The sequence below is a fragment of the Scatophagus argus genome, chromosome 4 (assembly GCF_020382885.2).
Source record: "Scatophagus argus isolate fScaArg1 chromosome 4, fScaArg1.pri, whole genome shotgun sequence".
In the NCBI taxonomy this organism is placed as follows: Eukaryota; Metazoa; Chordata; class Actinopteri; family Scatophagidae; genus Scatophagus; species Scatophagus argus.
Window position 1 is genome coordinate 10899218 of NC_058496.1, and position 27714 is coordinate 10926931.

At 42.9% G+C, this 27714-nt stretch overlaps 1 protein-coding gene and 1 long non-coding RNA gene across 2 annotated transcripts; both read left to right on the top strand.

Annotated features, from left to right (window-relative positions):
• The first annotated feature begins 572 nt into the window (after positions 1–572).
• On the top strand, positions 573–7320 carry LOC124058423. Its single transcript, XR_006843252.1, has 5 exons — positions 573–762; positions 1168–1338; positions 2602–2630; positions 4386–4666; positions 6115–7320. It is a non-coding gene; the product is annotated as an uncharacterized LOC124058423 (long non-coding RNA).
• On the top strand, positions 7321–27531 carry mapk4 (mitogen-activated protein kinase 4). The gene is made up of 8 exons (XM_046386129.1): positions 7321–7672; positions 8678–8853; positions 20355–20499; positions 22218–22300; positions 22562–22640; positions 22773–22992; positions 23249–23414; positions 23731–27531. Exons 1-8 carry the CDS (start codon positions 7321–7323, stop codon positions 24670–24672), a joined length of 2163 nt encoding a protein of 720 aa, XP_046242085.1. The 3' UTR covers positions 24673–27531.
• Positions 27532–27714: the final 183 nt, after the last annotated feature.

Here is a 27714-nt window from a genome sequence, read left to right on the forward strand (position 1 = left end):
CTTACTATTGAAGTTTGAATGAACTGCTCGTCATGTGATTAACATCTGTGTGTGTGTGTGTGTGTGTGTGTGCTGCTGCTGTGTTCGTGACGTGATGTAAATGACCCTGATGCCCTGTCTCAGTCAGAGTCCCTCTCATATCTCCCCACTGCGTATCTTATTCAGGGCATATCCTTACTGCTTCAGGCTGTGTTGACATTTAGACAGGCCGGTCCTTTTCAGAGGGAACTGTTGGCGCAGGCACGGCTAGATAACCTTGTCGGCTCTGAGACCTGTTGTCCTCCCTCCTTCCTCCAGCTGTCTGTCTCTCTTTCACTCTCCTGTCTTTTTATCTGTGTGTGTGTGTGTCTTTGTGCTCATGTCTGCCCCTCAGCTCACCTTTTCTCTCTTGTCATGCATCTTCTTTTATCTGTTTCTCTCGAACATCTGAGGTGTGTTTGCATCTCTATCTCCTACCGAGACCACCCTTCTGTTCTCTGCTCTGTGCCCTTGTTTTTCTCAACTTCCCTCGCTCTGTAGTATGTCGAGTGTTAACCCCTGATATCAGGTGCTGCAGCGGGGAAGATAGTGCTCTTTCCCAGTAATGCCGGGCACTGTGAATAATACAGCTGAATCTAAACAGAACAGCTGTCTTTTGAAGGAAATTATCAGTAAATTATTCCAGAACAGAAACCAACAATATGTTTATTGATTATTAGTTTCTGTTCACCTCACCACAAAAATGACAACAGGTGGATGTGTGAAGTGAAGCAATGAAATCAGGTAAGACTACTCAACTTTTTTTCTTTTTCTTTTTGCTCATTTGTAATTAGTTGTTAGATTTTCTTATTATTTTTAATTAGTTTTGTCCTTTAAAACGTTACAGGATTGCTTTTGCAGGCTTAATACTACAAAGTAAACTGAACTTCATGTGTAAAATGAATGGACTGCACCTTTAAATACTGGATTTGTAGACCTTCAAGGACAATAACAGGGAGGACATGATAGTATGAATCAGGTTTCCCCAAACCATAACAACTATTGTGTTTATCCCTTATCTCGTCATCTTAAAGTTAAACACAAAAAACTAAAAGGTGCTGAACTGACTGAGGTGGAAGCTGCTTGTGCGTATGATTTGGCGTCGTCCCATCTGCTATTCCCTTATGAGTCATCTTTGCACACCTACAGATGAGCCCTGATCTGTCTCCTCTTCGGTCCATTGCCTCTCTGGAAAAAAACCTTCTGGACAAACACGCACCAAGAGAGCAGACAAAGCCAGATGTTGTCACAGGGAAACTTCAGCCTGACCTCTAATTTATTTATTTCTTTTCCTACTTGGCGGGGATCCATTGGAGGGAGGTAACCTGAGGAGGACACACACACACACACACAATACTGCTGTTCACTCTGTGCTAAAGAGCAGGCAGTTTCTGTGGGTCTGAGTAGACTCTTATCCAGTCATTTCTTTCATCACTCTTGTAAAATTTCTAACAAATGCATTTTCTGGATTTGTTTTGTCTTCTTTTTATGAAACAATAATGCAAGCAAATATGGAACCGATGAGGTGGGAAGCTTTCATTTGAATTTCTGCCCTCCCACCTCAGGGCAGACCCATAAATAATCACACACATTGTCAAGAGCAGGAGCAGGTGCTGCTGACAACATACGTGTGTGTGTGTGTGTGTGTGTGTGTGTGTGTGTGTACACATGTGTTCTGTAAATAGCCCACTGACACTGTGAGGTCTCCATTTGTCAGATGCTATCAGCATTAATTGGACAGAAATATGAAATGAGAACAGAAACAGACTGAGAACAAAGACTCAATAAAACACGAAGTGAGCAGCAGTGGTATCATCGTATTATCCATAGTATCTCTAATTTTAAAGGTTGTACAAAAGATATTCATGACCGCTTCTTCTCTCTTTCTGAACATTCTTTCCTGATCCCCCCTCTTTTCTTTTCGTTTGTAATCTTTCTCGTGAGCAGTGTGATATAAACAATGTTTTTTTATCTGTTTTTTGGCTAATCTCCAGTGGTCGATGCCTTCCCCTTTACCTCCAGCTACTTTTGCATTTGAAGTGCAAATCTGTTTACTCCTCTCCCGGGGATAGTTTCAGGGATTTAAATCACAGATGTCCCAAAAGACACAGCAATGTAACAAAAGGAATTTATTCTAGCACTTTATACATCAGAGCACAGTTTTATTTTCTGCCAACTCACCTTCCTGTTGTAAATATCAGCAATTTGTGAAGCTGCATCAGTGCAGTGAAATAAAAATACACGCAGGAGACATCAGGAAGTGTCTGCGATTGTAGATGCACTTTTGAACCACTGTTGGTCCCAGTCATGACAGAAGTCTATCACAGTATCAAAACACTCACAGGAGAGTGGAAACTGACTGCTGGGTCCACAGTGATGTTTTAATGTTAAGTCAGGATGAACACTGAGCCATTTTGAAAGTTAAAGAAAAGCAAGTCTTCATTACATTCTCAGTCGGCTTCTCTGTTAAAGAATTAAAAACCTGTGGAAAAACACTTTGCTGTGAGGCAACAGAAGTATTTGACAATTTCCTCTTAACTGCAATCCATCTGTATCCCCTTGTCTTATCTTTCCACCACACAGGAGAAGGAGCAGATACTCACCTGGAAAAGGTAAAACTTCACTTCAGTTCTGTCACACATGGGGCACAGGACTTCTACAGTTGTTGCTTAAGTTGGGATGAGTGTTTTTTGGGGGGTTTTTTTCTGTCACTTTCATTTTTCACAAAGCACCAGCTCTTTGATTTAAGCCTGCCCTCTATAATCACAATGGGTCTGCTGACCCATCATCTAATGGCTTGACTTTAGCAAAATATTCTGCATATTTTTGTGTCAGACCTATAAATTTAAACTAAAGGGATAACAAAGTAAAAAAGTTTGTGAGGTCTCCAGGTAGGTGAGAGATGAGAAACACAACACTCAGGGTCACAGGATGCTGTTGGTTCCCGTTTTCACCCATGTGTGTCGTTTAGTGAAGTGGACAACAATTCAAATCGGCGACTCTCCTCTGCTCTTCTCTTTACGCCGGGTTCATTACATTATGTGACTCCCGGGTCTCTGTTCACTCGACAGTCTCTCTCCTCGCTGTTAATCCTGCAGCACCCCAGCATAATCGTTATTACATTCACCACGACCTGCACTCTCTTTCCTTTCTCTCACTTTTCTTTTCCTGACTCTCATCACAACCCAAAGCACCTGATTTTAACCACAGGCTATTCGAAGTCAACAGACTATTTTTACCAAACACGCCATAAGACACTGCAAGCATTGGAGAAATTTGTGTTTTTGCTATGCTCCTGCTATGCTGTCTTCCTCTTCACGAGGGCCGACAACCCACACACAGCATCGAGTTTACAGCTCACAGTTTACTAGAGTTGATTCTGGGAAAAGTAAGAAATCTAAAACTGAACAGAAACAGTTCATCACAAACACACTTAGAATTGAACATAAAAATCCAATAGTGTAGATATGTCCTCTACTGTCACATTTTAGACCTTTTTGTTGTTTTTAGTTCTCCTTTTTTTCTGTAATGATTACTGACCTGAAAAAGAAGTTAATTTCACTAATGGAGTTTTGTGGAATGGCATGGCTGAACTGAAAAAAAAGGTGAAACTGCAAAAGGCTCAGACAGGAGTTTTGGCCTAAACAAGTGTGAAATGGTATCATTTCATCATGAAAAAATGATATCAGACAAGGCTTAAGACTTGGCATATTGTACTACCGCATTGACAGTCATTTCCAGTGACATCAGGCTCCTGCTTTTAATTTTTTATTGTATTATTATTTTGAATTGTGCAATCTCTGCTTTCACTGTGATGACATGCAAGCTTACACATTTATTTATTTATTTATTTTTAAATTTAATTTTCACTCCCCTTATGACTGTATCTCCATACCTTGTAGACTTTTCCAGATTTCCTGTACTTGAACAAACTATTATTTCTCACTGGGGGGTTCTTGGCATGTGATAGCATCCTTGCTGCTGTAAAAAAAAAAATAAAATAAAATAAAATAAATAGCCATTCACTCTCCTCTCTGTCTGGAGGCTTCACAAACATACCAATCCTGTCAACTTGTCAGGATGGTAGATGATAGTAATGTTTAAGTAAAAAAAAAAAAAACAACAGCCGCAAAGCTGGTTTAGTCTGCAGACCAGTTGGTGCAGCAGTCCCGTAAAACCGGCCCAGTTTATAGCTTATAGACAGAGGTCAGACTGCTGGGAGTTCAGGAGAAAGGGAGAGAGAGAGAGAGAGATGGCCACTTTATCATCCATGGTGCAGTGTGTGTGTGTGTGTGTGTGTGTGAAGCTACACAGGTCTAGTGGATGTATCTGAATCGGGGTGATCCCTCCTCTCCTCCCTCTCTCAGATCACTCCTCTGAAGCGCAGACAGAGAGCGGACCGTCGCTCACAATAACCGGCTCTGTGGCTCTGGCTTATCTCATCTCGGCGGATCCCCCCCCCCGTGCCGACCCGTACCGGCTGTTCCTCCCCCCGGTATCATCTGAATCACACATGCACACAGCACTGTGTGTGTGAGAGAGAGCGATGCAGTCATCTTTTCACTTTCTTTGCTTCCGCGGACCCGTATCTCTCACATCTTCTTTTTTTCCCCTGGATCTTTGTTTCTGGACGGCGGGCTGCGCCTGCGTGAGTACGGATGGTTGCTGTTGTTATCTGTCTGTGTTTGTTTCTTCTTCCCTTTGATATCGCACCGCAGATGCAGAGATAGATAAGATAACGTGAAGGCAGTTGAGGAGGATAAAGAAGAAGCACAGGCCTGTTTGCTGTTAGTGTACTTTCTCCCTTTTTTTGGAAATGGGTTCTTTATGTTTTTATTAGATCAATCTCACTATTTTTGTACTGTCAGAGGGGCGTCACTGGAGTCTGTGGGGACACACAAAGGCAGCTGCATGAAGCCAGTGTGCAGAGCGGATGCAGCGTTTCCCATCTAAACTGAAACTGCCTCAGCGCCTGTTGGGAAGTAAATAGAGTAAAAGAAAGAGAGAGAGACAACACAGGCAGGGACGCAGAGGCAGCTGCACAAAGCACACAGAGTACAACAGGATGTACCCTTGTTTGTTTCCTTCTGTTATCACCTGTGTTCACATCATATTGGTTCAGAGTGGGCTACAGTTTCATTTTTCTGCCTTAACTTCAGTTAAAGGCTATTTTAATGCAGTGTGATGTTGTTGACAATTGGCACCACAGCTGCACAGTAAGACATTTTACTGCACTTCATCAAAGAACCGTTAAGTTATTCTTTTACATAATATGTATTTGCGTCACATAACCCAAAGAAGAAATATGGAGAGTAAACGCGCAGAGAGAACACCAAGCTCCATCTCCAGTGGTTATGCATTATACATAAGTTAGCCCAGCTCTGCACCTCCCACCCAGCACCACTGTCAAACTCCCCCCACTCTCTCAGTCTCTCTGTTCTCACCTTACACTCTCAGTCAGCCCTGACGGAGGCTAACCTTAACATGAAGTGTGTGTTTTTTACATGTTTTGAAGAGCTGTTAAAGAGCAGTTGTCGTTCAGTTATTGAGTGCACATCCCCAGTGTTTCTAGAAAGAAAGGAAGGACGTGAGCTAATACCCAAACCCCCCCACCCCCCAGGCCTTTGACAGCGAAGAGATATGTTTCATGGATTGATGGATTGTTTGGGTTCTTGTAACCCAGGCGTCTATAGGGGTGTGAGGGCAGTCAATTCTTTTGTTTTCTACCACTATATGATCTTTCAAGGGGTGAAAATGGAACTAAAATGTAATGTAAACAAATTCACTTTTAATTTGGTTTAACTTTAAATTAAAGTAAACTCACTGAAGAAAATCTGCCACTATAATCATTTCCATCTAGTTGTCTCCCTGCCGTGAAATGCCATCAGCATCACTGAATTGATTATCTTCTCTAAGCACATTAAGTTGCTGGTGCAGATGAGGTTACATTGTAATTCAGCGTTATGTAATGATAGCTCACATGTGAGAAAGACCCCCGTTAATGCACTGGTTCTGTTGCTGTCTAACTTTCATCTCTATCCTCCGTGTGTGTGTGTCTCTCTGATTTGTTCATTTCCTCTTTCCCTCCTCCAGCAGCAGCACCAGCAGCAGTAGATGTGTTGAGCGACACAGCTAATAGCAGTATCTTTCAACAGTGACCACAGCCTGATCCTGAAATCCCTACATTCATGAGAAGGCAACAGGAAGCAGATTACTGAAGGATTAAACACTTGCACATACACGCACACACGGAGTACAACGGCTCCAGGTTTTGACCACTGTTCAAATGCGGATCTCACTCTGAATCAACTTGTCTGACTGACTGAGACTCTCTGGTATTATGGAAGAAGAGGAGGAGCCAACAGAGTCTCTCTGAATGTAACTCACATAACCCCACCTCCTCTTTCCTGCCTCATTATCCAGGGCTTTGACTGGTCGTTGAGGATTATAAGAAACACAGCAGAGCGTGCAGAGACAGAGGGGCGTAGAGCCGATTGTCCACCTGCTGCTGCCCCACGATGCATCCACACATCTAAGAGCAGGATCAGCCTCACAGAGGGCTGTTTCTATGGATACCCCTGCCCCGGGTTGTATTCATAAGACTCACTGATATTCTGACTATCTGCACATGAAGAAAATACAGTGACGGATTAGAAGTGCATCCTTGGAGCAGGCTACGGCGTTCTTTGGAGGCAGAGAAAGACATCAAGTGTCAAGAGGAAACTATTGAAGGGAAAACCATTTTTTCCTAAACATATTGTACTGTAGATGTTTTGCCAACAAAACCAGTAGCTGCAGTATGAAAAAAAAAATCTAAAACCATATTTTAGATTTTTTTTTTTGTCTCACTTGGTTTCATTCATTTCAATCCTTTTTGACATCCCGTTTATTGTACCTTGTCCAAGGTTGTGTTCAAGAGAACATGAACAACAGCCAGTTCAGTAAAAGATTGATTTGATAAGAATCTGCCCACACAGTACCAGAAGAGGAGGTGAAAATGATGCACAAAGACACTTCTCTGGCCTCAAGGAAAATAGCTACATTTCTAACCTGCTTGCAATACTGAGCACAGCTCAAAATTCTGAGCTCCAATTCCAGATAAAATTATTCCCCCTTGTGGAGCTCCTCTCACCGGACTAATTGTGGTATTGAATGTGAGTGTTGTCTACGTGAGTATAAAAAGTAGTTAAGGTTCTGTACTCACCAACAAGATGTAACATTAAGTGCATGAGATAATAAAAAAGCGCTTTTAATCTACTTGGAATCTGTCACCAGCCCCCAACACCTCCACACTGAGCCATTATGGCCCTCTTCCTCCATGGCTTTGACCTTGGCGGTAACTTTGTCGACCTTCGACCTCTTGGCATGGGTGTCACAGGCCTGGTCCTCTCAGCTATGGACCAGCGCACTGGACAGCGTGTGGCAATTAAAAAGCTGGTGATGCGTGATGCTGTGACAGTGAAACACGCTCTGCGGGAGGTCAAAATCACCCGTTGGCTGCACCATGAAAATGTGGTCAGGGTTCATGAGGTTTTGGCGCCGTATGGACATCCCCTTCCAAAAGACCCCACCCAGCTGAGTGCCCTGTACATCGTCCAGGAGTGCATGGAAACGGATCTGGCTCGGTTGCTTGAACAAGGACCGCTACACACAGGTATGGCAAGTAATAAATGAGCACAAAATATTATTTTCTTTGAATTTTGACAAAATCCCACGACGGCGCTTTATGTTGTCTGTTGTCTTCTGTGTTGCTGCTGCGCTGCTGGCTTTGTTTACATTGTGATTTATTGGATTTAGTGACAAAGTGTTGGAGACAGTGCTCTATCATCCACAGCCACAATTACACTTGCATCCAAAAATCACATTTATTCATGTCTTTGCTTTTCTCTTCATTTCTTCTCAAAATGATCAGTAAGTATTGGAATGAGACAGTATGACAAGCTATTGTTATATTATAATTTTGTCCACAGTCACACGTTGGAAGATCAGAATTTTACCCAAGTTGTTCATTGAGACTTTCCTTCATGTATTTATGTTACGTCAAGTCAAGTCAAGTCAAGTCAAGTCAACTTTATTTGTATAGCCCATTTTTACAAGCAGTTTGTCTCAAAGGGCTTAACATAACATCAGCAACATCCTCTGCCCTTCGACCCTCACATCGACTAAGGAAAAACTCCCAGAAAAACCTTTAACAAGAAAAAATGGAAGAAACCTCAGGGTGAGCAACAGAGGAGGGATCCCTCACCCAGGACGGGCAGACGTGCAATGGATGTTGTACAGGCAGGAAAGCAATTTGCAACATGAGAAATGACATTACTAAAAAGATAAGCAAAACAAAATCTCAACTGTTTAGTTTCACTTTTTGCTACCACCTCAATATGATTTTAACATTTCACAGGTTATAAGAAAATTATAGTAATGAAAATTATAATGAACTGCTGTAACATTCATGTATTCTTTTTTTTGGACTGACTAACCAAGTGCGCTGACTTTACTCAGTTGAACATAACTAATTATATCAGATTAAAAAGGCAAACAGGGACTTGCTGATTTCTACAATGTATTCACTGAGTTAGAATAAGTATTGTTACAGTAATGACAAGAATGAGAATAGAAGCACTGTGTCGTATTTTGATATCTGCCTTTTACCCTTGAACAGGTCATGCTACTCTGCTGTTCTACCAGCTGCTGAGGGGACTAAAGTTCATCCACTCTGCTAACGTCCTGCACAGAGATCTCAAGCCTGCCAACATTTTCATCAACACAGACCAACTGCTGCTCAAAATCGGAGACTTTGGGCTGGCCAGGATAGTGGACCCGCACTATTCTCATAAGGTAAGAGAGAGAAAGTGCTTAATGAGTTTACAATAACCATAAACAAACATTTCCAACCCTAACCTAAATTCTCTTACTGATCTTTTTTGGAGCATGTAAACATAGCAGACGTGCCAAGTGTCCTTTTGATTAGAGGCCAATAAATGCCTGTGATCATGATTCTCTTTAGGTCCATGCTTTCTTAACAAGTTTTATATAAATTTTTACGAATCCAAAATCTTCAAAGGACAAGCCAGCATAAAAGTTTAGATCTCTGCCCACATACTGTTGCCTGCACTGATTTTGTCAGAAAATGGTACTTTTTGATACTAGAACTGCCAAAATGAATCATGCTATGAATATTCAAATCAGAAAAGTTGATAAAGTTTTAAAGATTTTTTTCAGTCTCCTCATTCCTCAGATGCAGTGTGAGCTGTCCTGCTGCTGATGAATGAATCTAGGAAGAATATTGTAATATTAATCTCTGGGGAAGAGATAACAGCTCCTCAGGCCCTCAGACAGCAGTGCATAAACTCTTGTCCGTGTGCAGTAACAGATACACTATAGGATGGGGTAGTGTTTCAAAAGGAGAGAAGAGGAAAGACAGTCAGGAGGTTTGCACATATGCTTCTTGTGCCTCACAAGTGCAGAATAATTTATGTTTGTCTGGTGACCTCTCAGTGTAGTATCTCAGATGACATCTTCTACATTACTACATGTGTGATTACAGATCCTCATGTCTGATGTTGCCGACCTGTGTCTTTCACATTAGGCCCAAATCTGTTACTAAGGTCCTCTTCCAAAACCTGATATGAGGTTTTGTGCTTGTCAAACCCTGTGATTAGCCTGTCCTTTGGAGATAAAGGCTTCTGAGAGGTTAATTGTACTACTCTATTCCACACCAAGATCCCACAGCAATACTGTAACACTAGCGGTGCAGAATGCGTGTGTGTGTTTGTATGACTGTATTTTTTTTGGGACTATGCATGTGGAGAGGAGCTTTTCTGAAAGGCGGTCTTTGTCAGCTCAGAACACGGGGCTGGGGATCAGCTGGGTGCAGACACAGGAGGTGCATACGGGGGTAGGGGGGGTGGGGGGATGAAGGGGGTGGGTGAGGAATACTGAGTCATAGAAGGGCAAAAGAAAGAGAGGTGAGAAGTATAAAGGCAGAGAAATTAGGTTTAGCACAAGTGTGAAGATGAGACACGAGGAAAGAAGAAACAAACAAAAAAAAAAGATGAAAATGAGGGAGATGAAGGTAGTTTGTTGCGTGCAGGACAACAGAAACATGGTTTACTTCTGTCTCAGTCTGTTCCCCATTCTGTGTGTGCGTTTGGATGTCTTTCTCTCGCTCAGTGTACCTGGAGACTGTGAGAGAGAACACAGTGTCCGCTAGGTAGGTAGGTAGGTAAATAGATAGATAGATAGATAGATAGATAGATAGATTTGTACGTGTGTGTGTGCTTGTGATGGCGATGATGATGTGTGTGTGTGTCTGTGTAAGATGACACTAGGATATTTGTGATGCAGCGCTGACACCAAAGCAGATGCCTGCAGTGAATGTGCCACCATCACCTCTCTTATTTAATAATGCAGAGCCAAAGCGCCGTTTTTTCAAACATTTTGTGTTAGTGGATGTGGGCAGTATTGATCTCAGCTGTTACAGGAATTCACTAACTTAGATGTTGGGCCATAAAACAAGACTGTTGGACAGGTTCCCCACATCATCATCATCATCAGGTTCGATATTATGTCAAGTTTGACAGTAAGATTGACAAGTTAAGATAGTCTCACCACTGAAAGATGTTGGCCCTTTTCAATTAAATTTAATCCCTCCTCCCTTTTCTACAGTGTCTTGCAGGGTCCATGTGCTATCACATTGGTTCTGTCAGCCACTGTGACTGCAGTGCATTGAAATGAGGCTGTTTGATGAGCTGTCTAGAAGCACGCTGGCGACTACGCAGACAAACATTTACTTAGGCGGCAAGGGATGACAGAGAGGTTGAGAGGCGAGAGAAGGGAAATGAAGGCTGAGAAAACATTATTTGTGATGTTGTTTACAGTCCACACCGCTGGGTGTTTCTATGAGTGTGTACTTGTGAGTGTCACCTGCAGAGGCAGCGCTGCATCTGCCCAGAAATTATTCATGACCTGGATGAAGGGCAGAGAAAGAAGGAGAGGAAAGATGTATAAGGAGAGAGCTTTGGAAAAGAAAGGGATGGGAGTGAGGGAGACATACAGAAAGATTACAGAAGGAGTAGACAGGTAAAGATAAGCCGAGTGGAACTGAAACTGGCAAGAAGAGAAGGAGGGATGAAACAGGTGAGAAAGGAGGTGAAGCAGGCAGGTGGCAAAGGGAGAGAGATGGGGTGAAGTGCAAAGAAAGAAAAGATGGGAGAAGAAAAGGGGAGGCAGTCAAAGCTGCTGATGGTGACGCAGAGAAACACTGAGGTGACTTGAGATTAAGAGAGCGGATGGAGAGGAAAGTGGGAGGTGATGACAGCTGGGAGAAGGAAGAAGAGAAGGAAAGCAAAGAAGCTGTGAATAGCTGTGATACAGTGAAAACCAATGTGAAACTAAGCTAAATATGTTTCTTTCTCTGTTCATAGTAACTACTAAAGCTGTTGTATAATGAACTTTTATCCATCCATCCATCCATTTTCTATACCGCTTATCCGTCAGAGTCGCGGGTGAACTTTTATCATCAATCCCCCCCCAACCCCGAAGCCCCTTGAACGTCACTGTCTATCAAATACTTTCCGGGAAGCAGAAAGGAGAGATCTCAGATGTAGAGAATCATCTGCAAAGGGGGCAAAGAGAAAGAGACGAGAAGATAGGGTTACTGTATGTTTGTCAGATCATCATCGAGCACTCAGCATCATTTTCTGCTCTGTCATCTGCTGGCTCACATGAAGGAGAGCAGGCAGCGATGAGCGGAAGGTGGTAAGTAAGGTGTGGTGTGGACCGAGGAGGCATGGGGAGGGAGCGGAGGGCATGAAAAGAGTAGTTATGGGTACACATGAGGTAGGGGTAAAATGAAAGGGAGTGAAATGAAAGGAAAGGCAGCACAGGTGGAGCACAACTGAAGACAGCTCTAAAACTGAAGTTACTTTGTGTTCACAGCTCCTCAGTACTGTTGTGCAACTATGTGGAATGTAATTTAATGTAAGAAAGGTGGACCAAAAAGAATTATAGAGCCATTTTGATACTTAGACAACATCTTGGCCAGACGACATTCTTGCTGAAGGTGATCTGTAAGTGGCAACATTGTGGGCCTGCAATGAATGGAGGCTCTGAGTCATGCCTTAAATCTGCTGATCAACACACAGTTCTTTCAGCTGTCAGTTAAAATGTAATTATCAGAGGGACTGTGTCCCACTTAGAGTGGTGCGATCCTGGTGTTACAGGTGGCCCAAAATAATGTAACTGATGTGGAAAAGCTCATAGAGCAATTTACGACATCCATTTTGAACGTGAAAACTCATCCAGGTTAAATCCCATGCTGTAAATTGAAGAGTGAGATGTAAAATGGAAATAATAGAGATTTTGGGCTCCCTTCTCCACAAAAAAAAAAAAAAAATACTATGAATAGCAAGAAAAAAAGTGTGCCCACAGTCTCCATATTTTCAGCAAGCATGAAGCAAGTTACAGCAATCTAATGGAAAAGTACTGAGATTAAGTTAGCCGTCAGTTGCCAAGAAATATAACAACGTGTAAGTCCACATGTATTTTGTTGTGCAGTCTTTAGTCTTCAAATACCGTGAGTGTCAAGAAGTGTAAAAAAGATTTTGAGATTTTTTTGAGATCGGAGCCATTACAGAGAGTGAGAGTTGGAGTGATATATGAAGAGGAAAGGACATAATGATAGCAGCCTCAACACTTCTCGTTATAAATAAATGTGATTTATATGTGAATACGCTTGCCTGCGTCTCATCTCCATGCACAGCTTCACTGGTGGTATTCATAAGGTGAACTCTTACAAAAGTGAAAGGCAGAAGGGAGCCTTGTCAGAGCAGCCCTAATGAGAGAACGTGTTGTTCTACAGCAGAACATCAAAGACTCAATGACACTCGGATTTCAGCAGAATGTTTTCTACTGCAGAGTGGATCCAGGTCCCATCCTCACGCAGATGACACGAAATGGTGAAGTCTTTAATATATGTTGTGCGACTTAGTAGGAGCAATTTGGTTATTGGCAAAGAGTCAATGATTATGGAAAATAATCATCAAAGTAAAATCAGTGTATGCTTGATACACATAAACATCGGGGCACCACCCTGTTACCAGGGACCAATAGCCAAATTAATTAATGGGAAAACAGTCTCTTAAAATTGTGAAGGATGATTCCGAGCACTGGCTGTCATGAATTCAGCTGGTATTACAAGTACATACACAATAACCACAGACAACGACAGGTTAAACTATAACAGGATTTATTAAACAGCAACAACCATCCATAGATAAGTATCACTTTATAATAAACACTATTATAATCTAAGTTTTATCAACACACATTAACTATTAACTAAAGATAACACAGGTACAGCAACAAGAGTAAATCTATATACAGGAGTGTGTGTGTGTGTGTGTGTGTGTGGGTGTGTGTGAGAGAGACAGATGACAACAAAAGTATGGAGGCTAACAAGCTAGCCAGGTAGCGGCTAACAAGCTAGTGGCTAAAAACAAACAAGATGGCGGTTAGCAAGCTAGCCAGAGGGTGGCTAACAAGCTACAGGCTAAAAACAAACAAAATGGCGGTTAGCAAGATAGCAGCTAACAAGATAGCAGCTAACAACAAGCTAGTGGCTGACTACAATTAAGATGGCGGATGGCCACATGAGGGGAGGAGCTACAACCAGAATGGCGAGTGGGGAAACTACAACCAAAATGGTGGAGGACTACATGAGGAGGGGTCAGCACACCAGGATGAACAACCACATAAAGGATGACTCAGCAAACAAAACTAGTCACACGCATGTGATGACTCAGCAAACTCCAAATGACTACCGAAGAATACGCCGGCCGTATCATTCAGAGCCAAGATGGTGATAACCAACCTGATGTTGCTTATGTGGTTACAGAAGAGAACAATGGGCGGAAGCCTTTGAGCGCCACGTACCCCTTGGTTACGGTTCGTGATCGCGTGCTCGGACTTTCGCCTCACCGTTCAGAAAGAAGAGTGTGAGGAAAGATAGAAATGAAAATACAAGAAACACAACCCAGTAAAAATAATCCACTCTAATTCTTTAGAAACTCGCGTGTCACCACACAATAGCGGAGTCAGTAAACCGGAGCTTATCTGCTCAGCTATTGGTCCTTTAACTGGTGACGCGCGGTCTCGCTGAAACGGCGGAAATGACCGACCGGAAACTAAAATCAATGAATGCAGCACTTAAAAGTTACAGAAAGCATGTGTAAACAATCCTACGTTACACTATCTCTGCCCAGACATAAGCCTCTTACGTTGCGTTGCTCCGATCATTCGGAGTTTGAAATAATGATCCGCTTAAACGTCCGCAGCGTCGTCCTCGGCGGGATGCTGGCGGTCCGTTATTCTGATGATGCGGAGTGTTGATCTCTCGGCGGCAGCGGAGAAAATCACCGATGAAAAAGTTAACAAACTTTGTTTCGTCCTTAACAAAGTCGGTGCGCGGCTCGTTAACGTGCGATCAGCTGATTGTTCAGCGATCCACGTCGGTAAAAGGAAAAAAGGAAAAGTTACGGAGAAAATACAGCAGTCTGTTTCTCGGCCTGCGAGTTGCAGAACTGTGACCCGGGATCTAAAATGATGTTAATCAAAACGTTTGATTGTTGCTCCCTTTTGGCGGTTTGGACATTTGGAGAGCCTGGAGAAGCTCTCACTGTCACAGCACGCACGGGGAAAAAGCGCATGCTGATGGTCGCAGTGACCTTTTATTACCTGAGTGACGTCACCTCGGACCCCCGTGGAGATGGCTGGCACACAGCCAATGTCCGTGCCGGTTCTGAGTTTAAACTCAGGAATTTATGACTAGTTGCACATCATGAGTGGGGTCTCTAACAGTTGGTCACTCTAACTCAGGCTTTATGGGTTACATGTAGGCCGCTCTATTGTTCTCCAGAGCGCATGGCCAGAGATCCCAACATCCCCCCTTTGGTCTGAAGAATGGGGTAGGGGCCACAGTCTTTAGAGCAACATTCTCTAAGGTCGAATGGTCCATGTGCGCTGAAGGTGGTCATCCTTCTGGCTTCCTTCCTGTTAGCTGGTGAGCAGACACAGTGATCAACAGTTCAAAGTTCAGAGTTCATTGAGGCTTTAGCTCAGAGTTCATTGAGGCTTTAATTCAGAGTTCATTGAGGCTTTAATGTCTGGACAGAGTTGAGGCACAGTCTGGGCAGATATGAATAATGAGCTAACTAACTCTACTATGATTATTTGGCATTTCAACAACACATTTAACACAATTTCAAAAGAGCATAGCTCAATGTAGGTACCCAAGGAAAGAAAGAGAGGAGAAAGAAGAGGAGGAGTATCAGTGAATTGGCTATGTATTCTAATGTAGTCAGCAGCTTAGTGGCTGTATCATGCCGGTCGTAGGCTAATGAGCTTTGTGGTGACTGTATTCACCAACCATAGGTGGCCAATTCACTCTGCGAGGATCTCACTTTCCTCTGTTCTTGCAGACACGGTACCCTGGCATGTTTGCTAGGGTGAGTCAATTCTCAAACCACAGAGATCCTTCACATCTCTAACAAATGGCTGCTGGGGCAGACCCAGTGGATATTCCTGGTTCAGGTACATGTGTTAAGGTTCAAAATACAATGAGGAGTCTCCCTCATGATACACCAATATAAATGACATATGTGTATTGTCTTGCCAAAACCAACATTCAAAACAGACTTCAGTTGCTCATTCTGCCATTCTATGATAATTACGATTAAGACAGAGCCTAGCTCTAATTTCTAGAGGTCTATGATAGTTATAAGGAGGGATTTATTACCTTCAGTAAATTTAGGGACTGGTTCAATCTAACTGACTTGAAGATTAGAACATAAAAGGGTGACCCCCCTTTCCCTGAATTTGTGCTCGATTCAGAGGATGGTTGGTTAAAAATGACAGCAGGTAAGGCACCCTTGAATTTAACCTCTGGTGTCGTTGTTCATGGATGTCCAATATGCAACCTGCTGAAGTGTCTGGAGAGTGGCTTTGTAACCATGGTGACCACCACAGGCGAGTCAGGGCGTGTGTTAGCATCAACCCCCCCCCTCCCCGTGGCTGGTCGGGTTAATCTATCCTAAACAGCTGGTGATGCTATAAGAAAATCACAAAGGAAAATAAAGAAGAAGAAAAGCAATTAAAGGAACAGGGTTTCTGGTGTTAGGAGTATGTTTGGGTGACTAGGCGGCCTGAGTGGTCGATCTGAACGTCTCAGCCACACACTTCCTTATAAGCTCCTTTAAGCTTTCCTCTTGGAAGTCTTCCCCTTTAAATGGAAGTGGGGCTTTGCCACCATACCTCCTACCCTGTTTGGAGTTGGGTTTAAACCTGACCTTTCTGTCTGGCTGACAAGTGTCTTGTGGTGGTGGTCTCAGGTTTCGTGACCAGTTAGGACTGTTGGTCCTCTGACTGGGGTGTCCACCCTGTGGACGGAGTGATTGGCATGCTGGGGGGCCTGGTCCGGCTTGCATCTGGGGGAAAAAACCATGACTCCTCCTTCGTCGCGGAGAAGAGGTTTGGTCAAAGTGAGGGCGTGAGCGGCGCCCTAGATATGGCATGTCGGCCGGTGTGGGGCCAAAGTCCCTGTCGTCTCTCAAGGAGTATGGCTGATGTCCACCTTTCTCCAGGGAGGTTCTTCCTTTGGCAAAGTCAGGTATGGAGCGCTGGAGAGCTGATGAAGTTGCACTTCTTGTGCATGAGGCATTCCCATGCCTATGGTGGACCAGTGGAGGAGTGTACTGGTCAAGAATGATCATGTCGGGCATCTCAGTAGGGGCTTCTACCTCTCCACTAACTGTCCTCAGATCAGTGGGTGTGACTCGAACTGTCTGCCGAGCACCCTCAAGCTCCTGACATATGGTGGCTATCCGTACTCGGGATGCCTGTCGTTCAGCCCGCAGCTTGTCCTCCATGGTGTCCGCCGTTCGCGTTTTAACCATCTCTTCTGGGACAGGGGCTGCATCTGGGTCAGAACCAATATCAGACGGATCAGGGATCAAGACTGCCTTCATCTGATCCTCCGTCGTTTGGAGCTGCAAATTTAAATAAGGACAATCCTGCTGGATGGTCTCATTTTCCTCCTTAACTTCACTCAGCTGATCCCTAAGGTCCTTAACCTCTTGCTGTAGGATCAAGTTTATGTGTTGCTCAGCATGATAGCTGGTCTGCAACACTGTAATCTGCTCCATATACTCTGCAGTTTGTAACTGGGCTTTACGGTGATAAAGCATTGTTACCTGACTGAGCATCTGAGAAATGAGGGACAAGTGACAAGTGACCACTTCCTGTATTTTCTTATCACAGGTGCTAGCGTTGTAGCTGTTCAGGTCACTCATGCCATTAACTGCCAATTTCACGAGGCCAGTGACTGTGGCCTGCAGGTCCAGGTCATCTGCCTCTTGGGAGCCTCTAGCTCCTGGGGTGTGGAAATCCCTACTGCTCATTTTGTCTTTCCACTGAACAGACAAAACAAAAATCACAAAACTGCTACACTGAGCAAGTTTAAGTTGCACAGGTGGGCTTCAACCTGTGGCTTACAAACCTACAAAAATCAACAATGTGCTGGGCTAACTATGGCTGCTAAGTAGTTGTAACTGAGGTTACACAGTAGCACTATACCTTATGCTAAAGGAGTTAGTGCACGTCAAAACAGGACTCACAGATCCAGGAAAGCAAGAGAACACGGTCTGTGTTCTGCTACTTAACCTATGTAATCCACTATCCAATCTATGGCACCTCTTAGTGCAATCACCACACAACACAACCAATACTCTTAGTACCCGTAATTAATAGTTAACAATTAAAATTGCAGGGGACGGCTTCTTCACTCTAATTCTGCGAAAAGAGGAGAATAAGGAGAATAATAAAATAACACAAAAGAAAAGAAATTCTCTAAACCGTCGGTAGCAGGTTACTGTGGTGATACTGTAACACAGCTGGAATTAGACAAACTCACCTGGGACACCAATTATGTTGGTGGACCCGTGGAAAGTTTGGTTTTGCCTTTTTTGTTATTGTGTTTATACTGTAACACAGCTAGAGTAAGACAGCCTCACACGGGGCACCAATGATGTTGTGCGACTTAGTAGGAGCAATTTGGTTATTGGCAAAGAGTCAATGATTATGGAAAATAATCATCAAAGTAAAATCAGTGTATGCTTGATACACATAAACATCGGGGCACCACCCTGTTACCAGGGACCAATAGCCAAATTAATTAATGGGAAAACAGTCTCTTAAAATTGTGAAGGATGATTCCGAGCACTGGCTGTCATGAATTCAGCTGGTATTACAAGTACATACACAATAACCACAGACAACGACAGGTTAAACTATAACAGGATTTATTAAACAGCAACAACCATCCATAGATAAGTATCACTTTATAATAAACACTATTATAATCTAAGTTTTATCAACACACATTAACTATTAACTAAAGATAACACAGGTACAGCAACAAGAGTAAATCTATATACAGGAGTGTGTGTGTGTGTGTGTGTGTGTGGGTGTGTGTGAGAGAGACAGATGACAACAAAAGTATGGAGGCTAACAAGCTAGCCAGGTAGCGGCTAACAAGCTAGTGGCTAAAAACAAACAAGATGGCGGTTAGCAAGCTAGCCAGAGGGTGGCTAACAAGCTACAGGCTAAAAACAAACAAAATGGCGGTTAGCAAGATAGCAGCTAACAAGATAGCAGCTAACAACAAGCTAGTGGCTGACTACAATTAAGATGGCGGATGGCCACATGAGGGGAGGAGCTACAACCAGAATGGCGAGTGGGGAAACTACAACCAAAATGGTGGAGGACTACATGAGGAGGGGTCAGCACACCAGGATGAACAACCACATAAAGGATGACTCAGCAAACAAAACTAGTCACACGCATGTGATGACTCAGCAAACTCCAAATGACTACCGAAGAATACGCCGGCCGTATCATTCAGAGCCAAGATGGTGATAACCAACCTGATGTTGCTTATGTGGTTACAGAAGAGAACAATGGGCGGAAGCCTTTGAGCGCCACGTACCCCTTGGTTACGGTTCGTGATCGCGTGCTCGGACTTTCGCCTCACCGTTCAGAAAGAAGAGTGTGAGGAAAGATAGAAATGAAAATACAAGAAACACAACCCAGTAAAAATAATCCACTCTAATTCTTTAGAAACTCGCGTGTCACCACACAATAGCGGAGTCAGTAAACCGGAGCTTATCTGCTCAGCTATTGGTCCTTTAACTGGTGACGCGCGGTCTCGCTGAAACGGCGGAAATGACCGACCGGAAACTAAAATCAATGAATGCAGCACTTAAAAGTTACAGAAAGCATGTGTAAACAATCCTACGTTACACTATCTCTGCCCAGACATAAGCCTCTTACGTTGCGTTGCTCCGATCATTCGGAGTTTGAAATAATGATCCGCTTAAACGTCCGCAGCGTCGTCCTCGGCGGGATGCTGGCGGTCCGTTATTCTGATGATGCGGAGTGTTGATCTCTCGGCGGCAGCGGAGAAAATCACCGATGAAAAAGTTAACAAACTTTGTTTCGTCCTTAACAAAGTCGGTGCGCGGCTCGTTAACGTGCGATCAGCTGATTGTTCAGCGATCCACGTCGGTAAAAGGAAAAAAGGAAAAGTTACGGAGAAAATACAGCAGTCTGTTTCTCGGCCTGCGAGTTGCAGAACTGTGACCCGGGATCTAAAATGATGTTAATCAAAACGTTTGATTGTTGCTCCCTTTTGGCGGTTTGGACATTTGGAGAGCCTGGAGAAGCTCTCACTGTCACAGCACGCACGGGGAAAAAGCGCATGCTGATGGTCGCAGTGACCTTTTATTACCTGAGTGACGTCACCTCGGACCCCCGTGGAGATGGCTGGCACACAGCCAATGTCCGTGCCGGTTCTGAGTTTAAACTCAGGAATTTATGACTAGTTGCACATCATGAGTGGGGTCTCTAACAGTTGGTCACTCTAACTCAGGCTTTATGGGTTACATGTAGGCCGCTCTATTGTTCTCCAGAGCGCATGGCCAGAGATCCCAACATATAAATCATATCATCATCACTATAATGTCACTTGTGAGCTCAAGCTTTCTTCACAATGCTTTTACGCCAACAAAGGTAACTACCCAAAAACTGCCAGCTGGATTGTGATGAACTTTGAGCACCTTGCATGCAGATTTACGCTACTGAATAGTAACAAGAAGCCAGTCTGTTGCACGCTCATCACTAATATAATCACAGTACATCATTCTGATTCTCTGTCTTTTAACTTACCTCTTTCTCTCTCTTTCTCCTTTTTTTCCTCTCACTCACACCCCTACCTGCTTCTCCAGGGCTATCTATCCGAGGGTCTGGTAACTAAGTGGTATTGTTCCCCCCGTCTGCTCCTATCCCCCAATAACTATACCAAGGCCATAGACATGTGGGCCGCTGGCTGCATATTGGCTGAGATGCTCTCTGGACGCATGCTGTTTGCAGGTACCTCCATTAGTCATACAGCCTCTGCCAAAACACAGTCGCCATGACCTTGACATCCTGCAGGAGCGTCATGACATTGCTGATTGTTTATTTGATGACACAATGAAATGTGATCATATCATTAGTGTTCAGACACTTAAGACATTTGTGGGAAATGTGTTTTTTAGGAACTGGCAATTCTCTGTTTCTGTTCATTTACATGTCTGTGTGGTGTGGTTTTTGGCTCTCATGAAGGACAGTGCATGTTAGAGTTAAAAGACAAATAAACACTGTTTTATTGTTCTGTTAAGATAGACGTTCAGAGTAAACATAGTACACTTGCATCGACATTTGTAGCAGTATCTATATACAGTATGAGAAAGTGTCACCGGACCAAATTAGTAACAGTAAACATCAGCCTACGTAAGTTAGAACACTGACATCAGGCTTCTTTGAGTGATGTGAATATGCTTGTACAATCAGGCAGATCAGTTATATTCAAACACATCTTTTGTTGTAAAGATATTTTTCACAGAAAAACTAAAAAAAGACACTGAAAGACTTCATCCGAAGGTGACATCAAGCGGGAGCTAAGGAGAGTTTTTCTTACCAGAGTGTCCTCCAACAAAGATACTTTATTCTCTTTCTGCAGGCTACTTCTTTGCCTGACCAGAATAACAATGATGATAGAGAAATTTTCGCTGTCTGAAGCAGATATAGTTCCTCCTGACAGGCTGATTTGACCTCCATCAGCCCTCTACACCACAGGAGAGATGGTGCCATGAATCCAACAGCCTCATCCGTTCCCTGGTGTTCCTCTCTGCTAGACTTTCACACCTTGACTGTTGGAGATGATTGCCTTGCTTCCCACTTACGTACCCGAGTTTACAATGCTCAAAATTTTGGTTTACCACAATGGAAGCAATGCACTCTTCCAAATACACTGCCACTGCTTGCATATTTCTCAGAGTGGTGAATGTGGGGATATAGCACCACCTGCTGGTATTCATTGGCTTGATGGAAACATTTAAACAGCAAACATAGGTGGAAAAACACTACTGCACCGTTCTGCTCTGAGCTTAAAAGTTCAAGTGTGTTTTACTTTGGTTCTACCACTGTCAGTGACTTTAAAATCATTGTACTCCATCAGATGTCAAATATTAAATGAACTTTGGAGATTTTTCCCACAGTTTAGCTTGTTTTGTCCTTCAGCAAACTAATTACATGCTTTCAGTTATAGTGGTTTGACATTAGGATTGGGTCTTAGTTGGGGTAAATGTCTGCCAGTATAAGAAAGATGTTGAATTTGGTGCACAGATTACTGTCTATTGTGGCTTTTACTATTTTTATTAACTTCTTCTATTCTACTGGTATTTGATTCATGGTGGATTTACTCTTAAACAAATCAATAATGGATCATCATAATCATGCAAGAAGAAAAAAAGCGCCATTTTTCAAAAAATTTCCAGCAATATAATTAAATTCTGAAAATGTCTATTATTCTGTTTGGATCTTTTCTATTCACAGTTTTTAAATGAAAACTGCAGAGGAATCCTTCTGCATATTTTTATTGAACGTCCTTACCTTAACATTTCTCTCACTTGGCAGCTCACACCGCATCGTTATTCCTGTTTGACTCTAATTGGTCGCCTCTCTTTCTGCTTGTTCTGCCTATTCTTATGTAACTGATCCTCGGTCTCTTCTCTGCTCATCTCTGATTGGTCGGTTCCCTCTCCCAGGAGCTCATGAGCTGGAGCAGATGCAGCTGATTCTCGATACTGTGCCAGTGCTGAGAGAGGAGGACAGGCAGGACCTGCAACAGGTGACGCCTCAGTGGTCGTCATGTGTCTGCACGCTGATTGTTTAAATATGGAACAGGGTGTAGTTGTCATGTTCTGTTTGCAGCTTTAGACTAGAAAAAATTAAGTCTGCAGACAAGGTTAAATGTACACACAAGTCTTTCCAACAAGACTCCTTCCTGGGCGATGCTTTCAACCATAGTAGGAATTAATAATAGGAGCACCTTGAATACTGTACGGCACAGTTCCAGACATATTTTAATCCCACTGTCGTCCTTTGACAGGTGATGCCTTCATTTGTCAGTCGTGGATGGACAGTAAAGAAGCCCCTTTCTGAATTGCTGCCTGAAGTGGATTCTCAGGGTGAGTGGAAGGAATTGAGTGTGATTGAGTGGTGGGAAGAAGAGAAAAGTCAAGTAGTGTGAAATAGACTGGGTAGAAATAAAGGATATATATATATATTGTTTTCCTCTTCTTTTCCTCTTCTCTTTGCAGCTGTGGACTTCCTGGAGCGTATCTTGACCTTTAACCCCATGGATCGTCTGACAGCTGAAGCAGCGCTGTCCCATCCCTTTCTCCAGCAGTATTCCTGTCCAGAGGACGAGCCCACTTCACTGCATCCCTTCCGCATCGAGGACGAACTGGAGGACAGCCTCATCACTGAGCAGAGCCTCAGCAACAGCAACAGTCAGGCCTCCAGCTTCCACTGGGAGAGGTGTGTAGATTTACCTTTTTATGCACTGTTTAGGAAGTTAAGGTAATTTTTCCATTCATTTGTTATATGTTTCAACCTGAATTTTATATTGGGTCAGTTTGCCATTTGCCATTTACTCAGAGGGACGCAAAATATTGGCAAAGCATAGTAAAATACATTAAATTAAGATTCGTACTACAAAAACATATCAGACTGATTATACTGATACTACACGGTACACTTATATTGTAAGTGCTTACTTTGTGTCTTCCTGCAGGTACGAGAACAGTTTATCAACAGATGTGTCCTGGCAGCTGTCAGGTGGAAGGTGTCACTGTATGCCACCTGGCCACATCACCTCTGACCTGGGAGACACCACTGAGGATGAGGAGGTGCAGAGAGACCCCCGGGCCAGTTCCACCTCATTGTTAGAGGAGGCTCAGGTGGGATATGCTTTGTCATTTTCTTCCATACTGACTGACTTGTACTTATGTGTCCCATTTTTTTAATAACAGAAGGTTGAGAAGAATTTGGTAAAGCTGGCTGAGTTAATGGTGCCATGTCAACTTGTTAACAAGCTTATTAACAAGCTCATGGCTGCAATAGTTTGCGGCCTCAGTTTCACAGCTGTAAGTGAAAGTGACTGAAATTTAACCCCATTGCTCATAAACCCTGTTTCTACATAATACAACTGACATTAATTTACTTTTCTTACCTACTTACCTTTTCCCTCTCCAACTTCCCATCTTTCTAATATAGGTTGACCCACGCAAATATTCCCACAGCAGCTCAGCTGAACGCTTCCTGGAAAACTCTCACTCCTCTCTGGAACGGGCCTGTGGTTTGGCGTTTGGCGAACTGGACTGTGGTCGCTCCTGTGACTACAAAGTGGGCTCCCCTTCATACCTGGATAAAATTGCCTGGAGGGAGGGCAAGCCTCAACACTACTCAGAGCCTAAACTGATCCTGGATCTGTCTCATTGGAAGCGTAACACTAAAGGCCTCCCTGTGTCTGCTGAGCCTATTGGTGGCAGCGTGGAGGACATGGGAGAAATGAAGGAGGAGGAAGCAGAACAGGAGGAAACAGGGGATTTATTTCAGGAGATCTCTCGCTGGGTGGAGAGTACCCAGTCCCGTCTGCATTCACCCGGTCTTAGTCCTTCTCTGGAGCCACGTTCCCCTTCCTGCTACATCTCCTCTCCCCCACTCCCTCTCTCGCCAACTGACCTCCCAACCCCAGTCTTCCGCTACACGGAAGTTGTGCGGCCAGCTGAATATGATGATGACAGACTAAGCCCAGTTCCGCCTGTCACATCTTCCTCCAGTTCCCTTCCCTCACTTCTCCCCTCATCTCCCACCTCTCCGCTTCCTCCTCAATCACCTCAAGCGGTTTCTCCCCCCACGTCGCCACTTATTCCTCCCCGAGAATCACAACCCCTCTCGTCTACTTCCTCCATTTCCCAACCAGTAAATGACAACTCCATGGAGTCTCTTCCTGTCAAGCAAAAAGAGCGGCTGTTTGACCTGGATGTCTTCATATCTCGGGCACTGAAACTGTGCAGGCAGAATAAGGAGAAAGTTGACGGGAAGAAAGGAAAAGAGGGAGGGTGGAGGGAGGAAAGCAAACCGGCGAATATTAACCGAATGGTGCCCAGGCTTCCAGAGCACAGGACTCCACCCCCACAGACCCCAAACTCGTGATGCTGATTTTCAACTTCAGGTCCATCAAAGTATAGCATCATAATGGGTAGAACTTTCAAATACTCATAGTGCTTCACATAGTGAGGGGTGTCCCTGGCTCAATACGCTGTTTAAACATTAGACCTTATGGTTAGCAGCAGCAGTCTTTTGTTACTATTGCAATGACACACGACACGCTGTGACTGAACTCCTCAGTTAAAAAAAAAGCAATCCTGCAGCTTTGTCTAGAGGTGCTCTCAGGCAATAAGAAGGCATTTGGGTTTAAGATAAATAGCCAAGCTTAGCATTGCAAATATCAAGGATTTGCTCTACATGAAAATATTCTTAAATAATCATTTGATTTATGATTGTGGCATTTGTGGTTTGCTGTCATTTGTCAAGTTAAAGATGGGTCAGACTTTAACTTGATAGAGACTTATTGTGTGATGCAGACAGTCAGCCTGTTAACAAGACCCAGGCTATAAGTAACTGACTATAGAGGGATCACTTTGGATATTTTATGTTTGCTTTAGGTTTGTGTTTCTATGCGGTGCTCCCCTGTGGTGCATCACTCAGTCAGTAGCGTTCGACATGTCAGACAGTCTTCCACTGGTGATGTTCACCGAATAATGAAAGTAACACAGGAAATGCTATTTCCAAGTTTCTCTGAATGTATTAAGTGAGAAACGATCAGTCAAATTATGCTAAATTGTGAATCACGTGAATTTTATTCATTGCTGTTTTAACACTGTGTTAATGAGCTCTGTCACTGCTACATGCCTTGTAAACTTGTATAAACTGTTGTCATATGTAATTCTATATTATGTTTTTTCAAGACTGCTGTTAGTGATATACTTTTGTCTGAAATATTCTTGTATTCTTTGTTGAATGCTAGAGCACAATTTTCTGTTACTTTGGGGTGAGTTGTATTTTCTTTAATGTGGAATGCTTTATGGTAATAATTTATGACTATTCTGCAAACTTTGCTCTAGTTCAGTCGTAAATAGTTTCATATCCTCTCTGGTCTGAAGCACCAAACAAGGTCATCTTCTGCTGTACTCTCACTAAAATGATACCGTCCTCTCTATTCTAGCCAGATATTGTCTTCAATTGCCTCACTTGAAAGCCACAGACAGCTATAATGCAAACAAAACTAGTCTATTCTTTGGAGAGTGTAGATCCCTTACATCGTTTATGGGAAATGATTTGTACTCAAAAATCCTCAATGCTGCCCAGTAACCATATTGATATATGGAAGAAAAAATAACCAAATATACCATATATTTTCAGATACTTTTCTATCCAGTGTGTTAGGCAGTAAATTCTCAGAATATTATTTCTTCCAGCATCCAGTGTTTCCACTTCAAGGTCACCAAATGAGATAAACTCATACAACCAGGTTTAAGTTTTAGTTGATTTACGCTGTTGGCTCGTGCCTCGTACAGCTGTACTCTCTCCATCATCTGCTTCCCACATGCATTTCACTTGTCAAACTGAAAAGCTATTAGGAAGCATGTGGAAACTGAATTATTCTGCTTAGCTAGTGCCAGAAAGAAATACAGCTGAATTTGTGTGCCCCATATTCTGTAAGCAAGGAGAAATAGGCTTCCAGCACCTTTAGTTTTGCTGTCTGACATTAACTGCTCTGTTGTAAATGCCTACAGTAAATGTGCTGTACCTACAAGGTTCCAGTTATTGGGAATGACAATACTGAGCTGTAGAGAAACACTGGCAGCACAGCTACAATACAATACATATTTTATCTGTTTAGTGATCTTGCAGCCCATCATCTGATACCCCTTCTGACTAGACTTACCTGGAGTCAGTTGGCAATGATACCTTCTTACGTTCAAGGCTTAAAGCTGACAAATGAAATGTTTTTTTGTTGTTGTTATTGTTTTTTCCACAGGCGTTTAATGTTAATGCTCCCATAAAGTTGATTTACCTTCAGTGTAACCAACATGACCAGGTTGCGAGCAGATTATCACTTGCACAACACTGTATGATTTCCTAATTAAGGATTGAGCCATACGTAAAAATTGCCAACAGTACAACTTATTATATTTAGCACAGTCAGATATATTCTTTTATATTCACAATAGACATGAAGCACATTTAGAGTCACTAGCACATTCAAAAATCCAGGTTTATTAAAATTCCACCACTCTCAGTGTTTTTCCTTATCAATAATGACCTCTAAGGTATTCATACCTGGGCTGGACTGCTTGACAAACTTACAGAACTGTTCAATTAAAGTGCAAGAAAACTGTTCATTTTCTTTCCCAGATGTAGCTGTTGATATAAATGCATAGAAGCTGTGCTGCAGTCAAACTAATTCAAATGAATCTCGTTCTCAGTCTGTACAGGTCTAACGATCACACATTGCATTATAAAGTTTCCTCTGCAGGTAACCTAAGCCAGCAATAACATCACTGACAAATACACGCCAACATACTGTAACACCTGTAATTACTGAGCCACAGTTAATTGTTAAGTGTGTAAAGCAATGTAGAAAATGTGCCTCAGTACACCTCAATGCTTCCAGCTTGCTGAATGTAACAAATTCCTCTCCCTTCTGCATGGCTTTTACAACTATTCATATATCTTAATCTTTGCTGTTTTTATTTGGTATCACTTTGTTGAACAGTTGTATTTCTATGGGCTCTTACTTCTTTTGTACTCACGCTTCAAGGAGACCTCCGCTTTTCTTTTGAGGAAAGCTGTGAGGTTTTTAAATGCTGAATATTGATTGATAATATCTCTTTTTGCAGTTTCTGTTTTTGCTGAAAAGTTAATAAAACAATACTTAAACTCTTGTTTGACCTTATTTTTCCTGCTGCCATGACACAATGCCAATTAAGGTAAAAACATTTCTGGAATTAGTTATTTAAGGGGGTGATGGTACTTTGGCAGTCACAGTGAGACCAGCTGGAACACTGATAATATGACGTTCTGGTAGGCATAGGCAGTTGTGGGGTTATTGTAAATGTTATTTAACCAGTTTGAGGTATGCAATGTACTGTGACATCTGTCATTGGGTGACAAATTCAAAGCAGCCCTCTA

Excerpts from the sequence above, each read along its gene's own strand:
- mapk4 (XM_046386129.1), top strand. The coding sequence starts at position 7,321 with ATGGCCCTCTTCCTCCATGGCTTTGACCTTGGCGGTAACTTTGTCGAC. Across the intron at positions 22,641-22,772 it reads GCCTGAAGTGGATTCTCAGG|CTGTGGACTTCCTGGAGCGT; the intron begins GTGAGTGGAAGG and ends TTCTCTTTGCAG. Across the intron at positions 22,993-23,248 it reads TCCAGCTTCCACTGGGAGAG|GTACGAGAACAGTTTATCAA; the intron begins GTGTGTAGATTT and ends GTCTTCCTGCAG.